Source organism: Physeter macrocephalus, unplaced genomic scaffold (assembly GCF_002837175.3).
Source record: "Physeter macrocephalus isolate SW-GA unplaced genomic scaffold, ASM283717v5 random_57, whole genome shotgun sequence".
NCBI lineage: Eukaryota > Metazoa > Chordata > Mammalia > Artiodactyla > Physeteridae > Physeter > Physeter macrocephalus.
The window spans coordinates 67,232-80,187 of record NW_021145342.1 but is presented as its reverse complement, the minus strand read 5'-3'; the positions used below and the strand labels follow the sequence as shown (position 1 = coordinate 80,187).

The window sequence follows — 12,956 nt, the reverse complement described above, 5'->3', positions numbered from 1 at the left end:
AGGATCCAGACCTCCGGCCCCTCCCCCCTCAGCCCCAGGATCCAGAACCCCGGCCCCTCCTCCCTCAGACCCAGGATCCAGACCCCCAGCCCCTCCTCCCTCAGATTCAGGATCCAGGCCCCCAGTCCCTCCCCGCTCAGACCCAGGATCCAGACCTCCAGCCCCTCCTCCCTCAGATTCAGGATCCAGACCCCCGGCCCCTCCTCCCTCAGACCCAGGATCCAGACCCCCAGCCCCTCCCCCCTCAGACCCAGGATCCAGACCTCCGGCCCCTCCTCCCTCAGATTCAGGATCCAGACCCCCAGCCCCTCCGCCCTCAGACCCAGGATCCAGGCCCCCAGACCCTCCCCCCTCAGACCCAGGATCCAGACCCCCAGCCTCATCCTCCTTCAGACCCAGGAGTCCAAGTCCTTCTCTTTCGGGGTATTAGATCAACTGGGCTCAGCTTACCTGAAGCCCCAATCCCACACCTTGGACACCAGCAGTTCCAATTCCCTTCAGTTCCCAGGCCTGAGGGGCAGCCACATGGACCTGAGGACCACCCCAGTCATCAAGAGACACTGCTCAGATGAACACTTCCCTTGTGGTCTTGCCCGAGGCCAGCAGGGGGGAGCAGGTCTGGCTGTGTCCAGCAGGATGGCTTCTCCCCAGTGGTCTCTGACCTCACAATACCCCTTTCCCCAGCCTGGTGGGAAAGCAGCTGTGTCATGAGGTTTGGGGGAGACAGAACAGCCTAGCCTGCTCCTGCCCTGTGAGCTGGGGGAACTGAGAACGGATGTGAATGGCAGAAGTCACCGGTCAGTAGGTGAATCATGAGGAGAGGGGGGCTGCGGAGTTTTAATGTCCTAAAGTCTAGGCCATGAAGTCTGAGCAGTGCTCCTGAATGGTACGGGGCCCAAGAGCTTCTGGGATGATCAGAGCGTGGGTGTGGGTCCCGGGCATGGCCTCTAGGTGGCGCTGTGTAGCCTGCCCAAGCCACTGGCCAGCTTCTGTCCAAGAGGGGACAGGACACCCATGGAATGGAGAAAATTGGGATACGCAGGGCGGAAGCAGCCAGCATGTGGGCAGGAAAGCAGCTCTCAGACTCAGAGGGAGGCCGAATGGGAAAAAATAGAGAAGCACAAAAATGAGAAAGAGAGACATGGAAATAGAAAACTTTAAAAAACAGAAATCAAGGCCAAGAGATGCCAAAATAGATATGATCATAAAGAGAGATCGCAACTGAGACAAGAGACAAGAGGGAGAGAAATTCAGACAAGGTAAAGCCTGGAGAAATCAAGAAAAAATAGTGAAGGCAGGATAAACAGAAGCCATGAGAGAGGGAACAGGAAAAAGGAGAGAAACAGAGAAAGGCCCAACTTCAGGTGACAGCACAAAGTGAAAGGGAGACCTGGGGAAGTGAGGAAACACTGGGAGAGACAGAGCAGTGCCAACAGCTGGAGAGAAACTGTCTCAGTGATACTCGGAGACAGAGATATCCAGGAGAGGCAGAAAAACACACCCACAAGGCAGAGAAAAGGTGTCAGGCACTGTTTCCAGATTATAAATCTGTGCTGGCCATAGAGACCCTGTCACACTGGGAGAATCTGCCTTCATCCTCCCAGGACATTTTTCTGGGGGCAGGGGTCTCACTTCAGCTCGGGGAAGGTGCCCCACCATCTGATACCCCAAACCATGGCGGGGGGTGGGGAATTGGGCCCAAAGGAGATCTTAGATGATAGATGAGCCTTTGGGACAAAGAGTGTAAAAGGATTGGGGCTGGATCAGGAAATGAGAAATGGCTTGGAGTGTGGTGGGGTATGCACAGGGCAGGGCTCTGTAATATGATGGAACCTCCATTGACCCAGTCACAGCTGAGGGCTGACCTACCAACACAGCCCAGGAGTGTCATCATCAAAGCCTAGATTGTCCCAATCACAGCCCAGGCCTGTCTCAGTCATTGAGACTCAGAAAGTAAACATCTGTCCTGCTATCCATCAGGCTGGGATAAAAGTCCCAGATAAAGTCAGGTGCAAAGTTAACAGGATCCACTTCTCCCAACGTTATGCTACAGCTGTCAAGGGTTGTAAAGATTCCCTTCTTTGAGTTGTTATTGTTTCCTTCCTCACTGAGAAGCCCTGTTCTCTAGAATCACAGACTCTCGGAAGCTCTGCCTGTTGACATCCTATCAGTAAGAATGGAGGGTCCCACTCTCGCCTGGAGGATCTCTGTTACTGCCAATGAGATGCTGCCTCGATTTCCAGCCCAGGTGCAGTTTCAGATAAGGGGCTTCGGGGACACAACATTCTACTTCTATCTTTAGTTCCAAGAAAACAGGGCCTTGGGTCCAATTCCCAGTCCAGACCTGAGACTGAACTCTGTGCCTTCATCCTACTCCCACTCCAGAAGTCCTGGGCGTCTTATCCCGGCGCTCCCAAAGGCTGTCTATTCCCTCCCTAATCCATCCCGCCACCCCGGCACTATGCTTCTCCCATTACCGTCTCCTCCTCCATGTATCCTTCCTTATATGTCCCATCTGGGTCCCCTTCCCACCGATTACCTCTCTCCCTTCACCCCCCTTAAAGCCTCGTGCTCCTTCCAAGGGGCCCCCTCCTCCTCGGCCCAGCAGCGGAACCCGAGCGCGGGAGGAGCGGCGCCGCGCCGGACTGGCCACCGTAGAGGGGTCCGTCCGGAAGTGCGCCGCACCGCAGGGTTCCCTAGCCCCCCGGCACTGGGCCGCGAACCCACCTGCCTCAACGCCGCTGCAGCCATGGTCTGTGAGGCAGGTATCTGTGCCCGCCCAGGGCGCGGCCCGGGAGAAGGACGTTCCTGCCCCGCCCCTCTCACGCCTCCTCCCGTGGGATGGCTGCCAGCCTACCACCCAAGGCCGGCCTGGCCTTCCCAGTTACACGGCGCCCGCGGGGAGCTGGGCCCTGCTGCAGAGCGCATGCGCTGGAACCCGCGAGGCGAAGGGAGTACGTGGAAATACACCCTCCTCCCAGCCCCCACGCTACAGCGTGCATTCAAAGGTTTTCAAAAATGCATTTCAGTAGGTACAGTACTGTTGTGGAGGGCTGAAGAGGATAAGCAACCGAGGGAAAAGAGGGGAAAGGCAGGGAGCAGAAACCTTCACGTACCACGATTCTTGGTGAAAAGAAAAACCACACTATAAATGTCGGTGGGCGCAGATATTATGTAAAAATGCACCGTTAAACGGAAAGGACTCTGAAGAGGGTGGCAGGTAGGGATGAAGGGGGAGCTTCACTCCGTCCAGATACTTTCCTGTTTGAATATAGGTTTTCTTTCCAACGAGAAGATATATGTGTATTCTTTGTAACTTTTTAAGGTATAAACACACACTCGGTTCACCATGCCTCCTTCCAGCTCCCTTCATCAGTGACACCCGAAAATTTTCAATCCCCCAGTTCATCAATGAGTTTCAATGAGCAGCGCGCAGAGCAGGATTTCCTGCTTACTCCCCCCTTCAAGGGTGTCTCCCCAACTTCATGACCCCCAGAGGCAGAGTTAGACGATTACAGCCCCTCAGGATCCCTCCAATCGCTAGCAATTCAAACCTGCACCAGTGTCCCCTACATCGTGCTCCGCGGTCACTGTGCCCCCCAAACCTTCCGTGGTCAGAGTTCCCCCAACTCCTGCATCCAGGTTACTGTGACACCAAAATATTGTTCCTCCTCTATCTTCAAACTCCGGTCCCTAGGTCACTGAGTCTGCGTAATTCTACCCTGGGACATTTTGCTCCCAAATTCTGTTCCCCAGTCCTAAAAGCCACAGGCCCAGCCAGTCAAATTCTGACCCCTCCCCCGCAGGGTGTCTCCCTGTTTTCCTTCCCTCCTCCCCAGTCCTCCCCCACCTCCTCGGCTGGAAGCAGTCAGGGCGCGGCGCCGAGACAGCGCCCGCCTCCGCCTCCGCCAATCAGCGATTGCCTCACCGCCACGCCCCCACCCCCACCCCCACCGCCGCGGCCAATCCTTAGCAGCGATGCAGCTCCACCTCCACACCTGGGGGACTTACCCCCAACTTGGCCCCTCACCCAACCTCGGGGAACCGAGTCCGCCTCCTCCCAGCCCGGGAGTCCACGCCCCTTAGTTTCCTTCTCCCTCCTCCCTAGTTTCCTCCTCCCCAAACCCAGGAGTCCGGCCCCCAAGCCTTTCCTCCCTCTGACCCGGGAGTTTCAACCCCCGGCTTTCTCTTCCATCAGGACTTTTGGCGCTGGCCACCCTCCTACTCCGTGGGCAGCAAGGTCAAAACTCCTTTTCCCTAAGGGCCAAGAATAAAGCGCAGATCTTTTTGCTTTACCTCCTCCATTATCTCCTAATCGGAGCTTAATTTACTCTCCCCTACGGACCTTTTTAATTAGCGTGCTGGTGAAGCCGACCTGCAATACTTTCCCCAGGAGACCCTGGCTACAGGCTCCTGCTGCAAAGCCTGCCGGGAGTTGTAGTCCCTCGGGTCCAGGCCACGCGTGGGAATGCGTGGGGCTGGGTGGGGAGGGGGGACAGGGTCCTGGTGTGGTAGGACTCATAAAGGGCCGAAAATAAATGTAATGATGCCTTCCTCCTTCTGGCTGCAGAGCGCTTTTATGGGAACTTGTGCGGTGGTTTGGCACATTGGTTAAGTGGGCTTGATGTCTAGAGTTGGGGGGGGAAACTGGAATTTGGGAGACTGAGTTTTGGGTGGGAGAGCCCTAGTCAGGGAGGCCCAAGTGGAAATGTGGGAGATCACGAAGTTATGGTGGGGGCCTCCACGGGGGCACCCCGACCTGCCTTGCACCCATACCCCAGCTCCGCACCCCCAGTCACTAGCAGCTCAATCCCAGTGCAGAAGCTGGCTTCGGAGGCCAGGAACACAGCGGCAGCCCCCACCTCCGCTGGCTGGCCCATGCGGCCCAGGGGCTGGGGAGAGACAAGGGGGAAAGGAGGGTCAAGAGGAGCCACCACCTGACCGCTACCTCCATGCCACCTGGCCCTGGCTCCCCCTCCTACCTGGGCCAGCATGCCCTCTCGGATTGTGACTGTGGGGTCAGGCGTTGAGGCTGCCAGCTCTTCCCACAGTGGGGTCCAGATGTTTCCTGGGGAGATGCTGGGGTGAGGCAGGAGAGGGGGTCAGGGAAGTCTGCCGCAAACACTGCCTCTTGGGCTCACTCCCAGTCTTCCCAGCTCCCCCAGGAGGCTCTCAGCCCACGTGGAGCTGCTCACCAGTTGGCACGGACACCATAGTGACTCTCATCCAGGGCCAAGGCTTTGGTCATGGCTGTTACTGCCCCCTGCAGAAGACGGGGCATGGAGAAAGTTCAGACCAGAGCAGATGAGGTTCCTTCTGTCCTCTCCTCCCAACCACGGGGCATCAAGCAGGGGCATCAGAAGACGGAAGTCACGCTCTCCCTGCAGGTTTCATTGCGCTGCACCAGGCTCTGCCTCTTGGGAGACCCTTGATGTATAACAACATGTCACAGGTGGCCATGCCTCAGGGCTGAGGTTCCTGAAGGAAGGGGCAGGGTACCTCGGTAGTGTACCTTGGTGGCCACATAGGGAACCGCCTGGGACTGGCCAATTGCCCCGACCAGGCTGGAGATGTTGATGACATTCCCCCTGCTCTTGCGCAGGTGAGGGAGGGCGAGCTGGGGAGACAGAAGGCAGAGTAAGCCACCCAAGCACCTGGATCTCCCCCCAGCCCGTTGAAATGCATTCTGATGACTATCTCCCGGGTATGCTCACTAGTTGATCTGGGTACCTGTAGGGACAGCAGCCAGGGTTCTGGGTGCACCTTCTCTGGTTTGCCCCAGGGTCTCTGGGTCTCACCCCTTAAGGAGTCTCTCCTTGTCTGGAAGGGATTTTTCTGTCTCTTCTACTGCCTGCCTCTCTCTCTCTGTCTCTGCCTCCCCTTTCTGTGTCCTTGACCCCCTCTCTCAGGGTCCCTGTGTCTCTCTCTCTAGGCCTTTGTATATTACTCAAAACTCCTGTCCATAACAAGAGAGGAAAATGCAAGAGAGACCAAGATGGTTGTATATTTTACAAAAATGGGAGGAATCTCTTTTATCCGGGGAGGGGAAGATGGTTTCTCTGAGTTTTAGGGAAAGCTCTGTGGTCAGAATGTGACATGGGAAGACTTCATGAAATGTACTCCCTATTTTGCCAACAGAATTGGCAACCCCTGGCTATCTGGAGGTCCCTAAACTAACTCTCAACTCTCTCTCTCTCCCTTTCCTTCTCTCTCCCTCCCAGGCGGTCTCTCTGTTCTTCCATTACACATGACCTTGAATAAACTCAAATTCTATCCCTCCCCTTGCTTGCCTGGGGCAAGGACTGTTCCTGCCACGAAAGATTAATGGGCACAGCTGGCTCACCCAAGGGATACTCAGAACGGGAAGCTAAATTAGCTCTCACTCTCCGGTTCACCCCACCAGCTCTTTCTAACCTCCTCTCCCTCAAAAACGGCCTCCACCCTGTCATCAGTGCTGTATCTTCAAACACTCCCCGAGTTCCAACCTCAGGGCCTTTGCATTTGCTGTTCCCTCTGCTCAGAATGTTTCTCCTGACACAGCATGTGACTCACTCCTAGGGTGACCAACTTTCCCCAGTTTTCCCAGGACGGAAGGGTTTCTGGGGACATGGGACATTCAGTCCACAGTTTCAGGGCTAAAGTGGGACAATACTATCCCCTCAGCAACTTCAAATTCTGTTCAAATGTCATCTTCTCAATGAGGATTCCCTGACTGTTCTATTTAAAACTGCAACCTGCCTACCCCTGGGTCCCCAGCCCTCTTCCTGATTCCTTTTCCCTGTGTCACACACCTCCTTCTGACATGCCATATATATTTTTTTTACTTGCTTATTTGCTTATTCTGTGTCTCTCCCACCAGAATGCAAAAACCTGTGAGGGACGGTTGGAATTTCTTATTTTGATTCATCCCCCATACTAAGGTGTCTGGCACATAGTAGGTGTTCAATAAATATCTTTGGCATCAATGAATGAATTTATTGAGGATCTATTATGCGCCTGCCCCTGTTCTCAGCTTTTTTTAAATAAATAAATAAATTTATTTATTTATTTCTGGCAGCGCTGGGTCTTCGTTGCTGCGTGTGGGCTTTCTCTAGTCACGGTGAGCGGGAGCTACCCTTCATTGCGGTACGCGGGCCTCTCGTTGCGGTGGCTTCTCTTGTTGCGGAGCACGGGCTCTAGGTGCGCGAGCGTCAGTAGTGTAGCATGAGAGCTCAGTAGCTGTGGCTTGCAGGCTCTAGAGCGCAGGCTCAGTAGTTGTGGTGCACGGGCTTCAGTAGTTGTGGCTCACGGGCTTAGCTGCTGCTCCGCGGCATGTGGGATCTTCCTGGACCAGGGCTCGAACCCGTGTCCCCTCCATTGTCAGGCGGATTCTTAACCACTGCTCCACCAGGGAAGTCCTGTTCTCAGCTCTTTACACAGATTAGCTCATTTAATCCTCACTACAACCCTAAAATGAGGTCTAGTCGACAGCCCCTTCCTCCAGTTGAGGAGACTGAGGAGTGAAAGGGTGACTGATGCTCAGAGGGTCACGTGATCGGTCACGAGCCAGTATTTGTGGCTTGGCCATCTGAGACCAAAACCCAGAAGCAAATAAAAACTTCTGACAACTTGGGACTTCCCTGGTGGTCCAGTGGTTAAGACTCCACTCTTGGGCTTCCCTGGTGGCGCAGTGGTTGAGAGTCCGCCTGCCGATGCAGGGGACACGGGTTCGTGCCCCGGTCCGGGAAGATCCCACATGCCGCGGAGCGGCTGGGCCCGTGAGCCATGGCCGCTGAGCCTGTGCGTCCGGAGCCTGTGCTCCGCAACGGGAGAGGCCACAACAGTGAGAGGCCCGCGTACAGCAAAAAAAATAAATAAAAAGACTCCACTCTTGCACTGCAGGGGGTACAGGTTTGATCCCTGCTCGGGGAGCAAGATCCCACGTGCCTGGCAGCCAAAAAACGAAAACATAAAACAGAAGCAATATTGTAAAAATCTGGTGACGGTGCTCTCGTGACGACCCTGGCTTGAGCTCAAAGCCTTCATGACATGACATGCAGAACCGTCTTCTAGGGACTTCCTTGGTGGTCCAGTGGTTGAGACTTTGCCTTCCAGTGCAGGGGGTGCGGGTTTGATCCCTGGTTGGGGAGCTAAGATCCCACGTGCCTCTCAGCCAAAGAACCAAAACATAAAACAGAAGCAATATTGTAAAAAATTCAATAAAGACTTAAAAAATGGTCCACATCAAAAAAAAAAAAAAATCTTAAAAAAATAAAAAGAAACTTCTGTTTCTTTTCTCCTTCCTGTCTCCCCTCACTCTCACCAGCCTTGAAACCCTGCCTCCCCAGGCCCTGCCTTGGCCGTATTTCTCTCCTTAATCCTCATCACTCCCTGCCCAGCTGTTTAACTCCTTCCCCTCCCCCAACTTGCAAAGGTGAGGTCCATGGGGGCTGAGACGGGGTTATTCACCACCCTCATCTCAGCACTGGGCACACAGCTAGCGTTCAATAAATATTTGTCCCACGCTCCTTGTGGCCCCTTTCCAACCCTAACCCAGGCATTCCTTGGCAGGCGTCCTCCCCCACTCCTCCCGCCAAGGTCGCCTGCACCTCTGTGTAGCTGCATCAAGGACCTGCTGGTAAGAGACCTGCTGACTCTCCCTGTCCCTCCTTCCCTTCCTCCCTTCAGACGCCCGATTTGAAACAGCCTGGCTCGCTCAGAGAACTCCTGCAGGCTCTCCCTGGCCTGACTCCAGGTCTCCTAAATGTTCAGGTTCCTGGGTCTGCTTCTTGCTCTCCGCGCCCTGCCTTGGGAACCCCCCACTTTGCTGGGTTTCCACCGGCATCGCCTAAGTCTCTCTTGGAGCCCCCTTCTGGAGCTCCTGACCTGGCCCCCTCGGGCATTTTCATCTCCATGTCTTGAGTGCAAAACTTACCCCATTGTCTCCTCCTAAAATCTGCCCCTCTTCCTGGTTCCCAGCCTCTGACATGGGGCCGGCTCCCACCCAGTTTCTCAAGCCGGAGACCCGGGAGATCTGGGGGTCTTCCGGAGCCTCCCTCACCCTCAGTTCCTCATCAGACTCATCACCAAGGAGCTCCTGAATCTCTACAATTCCCTCCGCCTCGTTAATTCATTTAACAAACATTTCGTCAGGACCTATTATGTGCCAGGTACTGGGGTGATTGCTGGGGATACTGCAGGAAACAAGACCGGGAGAGACTTCTGCCCTCGTGGAGCCCAAGTTCCACGGGGAGGCAGCAAGAAACTGATACAAGTGCACTATGGAATGTTCTAGAGTGTAATTAGGGATATGAAACAAGAAGGAGAGCAGGAGGAGGGGGAATGGGAGTGTTGGGCTGGGTGCAGGATGCCCAAGCGAGGGCTATGGGAAGGTGAGTTTTGAGCTTTTTTTTTTTCATTCTGTTTTTTGGGGCCTCTCCTCACTGTTTGCGGAATCTTAGTTCCTGGACCAGGGATTGAACCCGTCCATGCCCCCTGCAGTGGAAGCGTGGAGTCTTGACCACTGGGCCACCAGAGGAGTCCCAGATTTGAGCATTTTGAGTCCAGGCGTGAGCTGTAGGCATTTCTTAAGAGGAAACCATGCTAGGCAGAGGGAACGGCGAGCGCAAAGGCCCTGAGGCAGAACCAGGCTGGGTGTGTTTGGCAGCCAGGAGGCCGCTGTGGTGGGAAGTGAGATCAGAGGAGCAACAGGGGCCAGAGTGTGTGAGGCCTTGAAGGCCATCTCTTCTCACATGCACAAGTACGATCATCGCCTGATACGAATTCTCACCCCACTTTGCCCGCAGATTTGTTCCTCATACAAGAGACAGAATGATCTGTTACTACTAATGATCTGTTAGTATGAATGGGCTCACATCACTTCCTTGCTCAGATATCTTCTATGGCTTCCTATTGCTCTTGAGGTCAAGACCAGGTACCTCAGCATGGCCATCCAAGCCTGATATATCTGCCCCCCAACCCCTTCCTGTACCACCCCCTTCACTCACTGCACTCAGAACCTTGAGAGCTCCTAACTCTCTCCCATCGCCAGGCCTCTGCGCGTCCTGTTCTCTGCCAGGGACACCTGCATCTCTGTGTAGCTCCATCAAGGACCCACCGGACTCTTAATGGCCTGACTCCCTCCCTTTGCCTCACCTCTCCCCTAGTTAATGTCATTCATGTTTCACTTCCTCCAAAAAGCCTACCCTGACTCCCAGAACAAACCAGCACCAGAACACACTCACCCACATAAACTCGTCTCTTGTTTATTTAGTAACACTTGGCTGTCCCATGACTATAAACTCCACAAGGGCAAAGACCACGTGGTGTATCCCCAGCACCTACGAATGCTTGGTCAGTCCTTGATGACTAAATAGGTGAACGAATGGATAGGTCTCTAAGAACCAATCCAGCTCTGAGAGTCTACAATGGACACTCCTGTGCTCAAACATCTTCTGTGATCCCTACTGACAAGATCTCATTTCCTTAACTATATAAATATCCCTAATTCCTCGGTTGTTTTCTCTAGCCTAGGGAATGGCTAACTTTGGCTTGTGTCAGAATCCACCAGGGAGGCCAAAGACCCAGAGATTCTGATTCAGGAGGCCTGGGGTCCCAGAATCAACATTTAAAGAGCTCTCAAGGGACATTGGTGGTGATGATGCTGATGGTGGTGATGAAAGCCATGATGATAATGATGGGGGGATGATGGCAATGATGGTGAAGATGGTGATGATGGTGGTAAATGATGACAGTGATGGTGATGGCAGTCATGGTGGTGATGGTAATGATGATGGTATGATAATGGTGACAATGATGGTGATGGCACTCGTGGTGGTGATGGGAATGATGGTGAAGATGGTTATAATGACGATGATGGTGATGATGGCGATGATGGTGAAGATGGTCATGATGGTGGTGGTAAATAATGATGATGATAATGGTGATGGCAGTGATGGTGGTGATGGTAATGATGATGGTATGATAATGGTGACAATGATGGTGATGGCAGTCATGGTGGTGATGATTATAATGATGATGATGGTGATAATGGCAGCAACTTACACATGTTGACAAATTTCTTTACAACAGGCACTGGGATAGAGGCAGGAGGAAGTAGACAAAAGTCTCTGCCCTTTGAAAAACCAAATGCAATCGGCAGACTTTGGAGCTTGGTGTGAACAAACCAACTATAATAAGACATCTGGGAACAGCTAGGTGAATTTAAATAGGGCTTGGGTATTAAATGGTATTAAGAAATTACTGTTAATTTTCTTAGGACATCTAATAGTAATTTGGTCATGTAAAAAAGTCTTAATTTTAATTATTAACATGAAGTTAAATGGTTTTTTTTGTTTTTTTTTTTTGGTCACCCCACACTGCTTGCAGGATCTTAGTTCCCCGACCAGGGATTGAACCCAGGCCCTTGGCAGTGAACGCGCGGAGTCCTAACCACTGGACCACCAGGGAAGACCCCCAAATGTATTTTTTTTTTTTTTTTTTTTTTTTGCGGTACGCGGGCCTCTCACTGCTGTGGCCTCTCCCGTTGCGGAGCACAGGCTCCGGACGCGCAGGGTCAGCGGCCATGACTCACGGGCCCAGCCGCTCCGCGGCATGTGGGATCTTCCCGGACCGGGGCACGAACCCGTGTCCCCTGCATCGGCAGGCGGACTCTCAACCACTGGACCACCAGGGAAGCCCACCCCCAAATGTATTTTTAAGTTAAAACAATATTTGGGGGCTTCCCTGGTGGCGCAGTGGTTGAGAGTCCGCCTGCCGATGCAGGGGACACGGGTTCGAGCCCCGGTCCGGGAAGATCCCACATGCCGCAGAGCAACTGGGCCCGTGAGCCACAATTACTGAGCCTGTGCGTCTGGAGCCTGTGCTCCGCAACAAGAGAGGCCGCGAGAGTGAGAGGCCCGTGCACCGTGATGAAGAGTGGCCCCCACTTGCTGCAACTAGAGAAAGCCCTCGCACAGAAACGAAGACCCAACACAGCCATAAATAAACAAATAAAATTTAAAAAAAATTATGTCAAAGTAAAAATAAATAAACGTTCTAATCCATTGGTAGTATTTATGAAGTTCTTACTAATGAAATTATATGATGTCCAGGTAGGGGATGGCAGGAGGCAATGGATAGAACAAGCTTAACACAATGCTTATGATTGCTAAAGGGAGATGGAGATGGAGGTTCTCCTGTTCTTAAAATACACCCAGGTGGTTTCTGCCCCAGGGCCTTTGCACACTCTTTTGGCAAGTGAAACACCCTGTGTCCTACTTCTCTACTTCCTTCCCTCCCATTCAAGGTTCAGCTCAAACTTCACCTTTTCCCTTCTACTTCTCCCAGGATTCATTTGCCCAATATATATCTCAGAGACTGCAAACTGAGTGAGGTGGATTGGCCACAAGAAACAGAATGGGGCAAGGTTCGTGATAAACAATAATACCTTGCAGACAGTAACCTCTGTGCCAGATATGTTCTAAGGGCTTTGTGGGTATTTAATTTAATCTCATTCAATTCTCAGGACAACGCTGTGAATTAGCTACCACTATTAGCCTCCTTCTACAGATGAGAAAACCTAGGTGCAGAGAGACTGAGTATCTTGCCTGATGTTACAAGTAGGAAGTGACAGAGAACCCAGGCAGGTGGACCCCAGATCTAGACCCTCTTGTGAGGCTTCTGCACCAGCCACTCACAGGTAACAGAGTCAGGAGGCCAAGGAGGGAGAGCTGGGGACTGGGGTACAGTGGGGAGGCAGGTCACATTTAGCAGACTGTCGCCCTTGCCATGGGTCCAGTTGGCCAACTGTTCAAGAGAAACCAGAAATCCAGTTGTTTGTGAGAAATTTCTCTCTTTTTAAAAATGCTGGGCTTCCCTGGTGGCGCAGTGGTTGCGCGTCCGCCTGCCGATGCAGGGGAACCGGGTTCGCGCCCCGGTCCGGGAGGATCCCACATGCCGCGGAGCGGCTGGGCCCG

General features: G+C 53.3%; 2 protein-coding genes across 5 annotated transcripts in view; both read right to left on the bottom strand.

Annotated features, from left to right (window-relative positions):
* BCAT2 (branched chain amino acid transaminase 2) overlaps nucleotides 1-3,746 on the bottom strand; it is a 15,731-nt gene extending 11,985 nt beyond the window's left edge. Inside the window, exon 1 of one of the 4 annotated variants that reach the window (XR_003678154.2) lies at nucleotides 2,728-3,080. Coding sequence is in view for 1 of the 4 variants with exons in the window: in XM_007112386.4 (XP_007112448.2) it covers nucleotides 2,728-2,751 (24 nt within the window). In the remaining 3 variants the exon portion in view is untranslated. Of the gene's footprint in view, nucleotides 1-2,727; nucleotides 3,081-3,116; nucleotides 3,312-3,554 lie in introns of those variants that run through there. The other 3 variants (XM_055082270.1, XM_055082271.1, XM_007112386.4) reach the window with 3 other exon arrangements.
* Nucleotides 3,747-4,178: 432 nt separating this feature from the next.
* The window catches only part of HSD17B14 (hydroxysteroid 17-beta dehydrogenase 14), a 17,122-nt gene continuing 8,344 nt past the window's right edge, over nucleotides 4,179-12,956 (bottom strand). The window contains exons 6-9 of the mRNA XM_007112477.3: nucleotides 5,513-5,617; nucleotides 5,196-5,263; nucleotides 4,983-5,079; nucleotides 4,179-4,892 (exon numbers count right to left, since the gene is read on the bottom strand). Of these exons, the coding sequence (XP_007112539.1) occupies nucleotides 4,719-4,892; nucleotides 4,983-5,079; nucleotides 5,196-5,263; nucleotides 5,513-5,617 (444 nt within the window). The 3' untranslated portion in view covers nucleotides 4,179-4,718. The remainder of the gene's footprint in view (nucleotides 4,893-4,982; nucleotides 5,080-5,195; nucleotides 5,264-5,512; nucleotides 5,618-12,956) is intronic.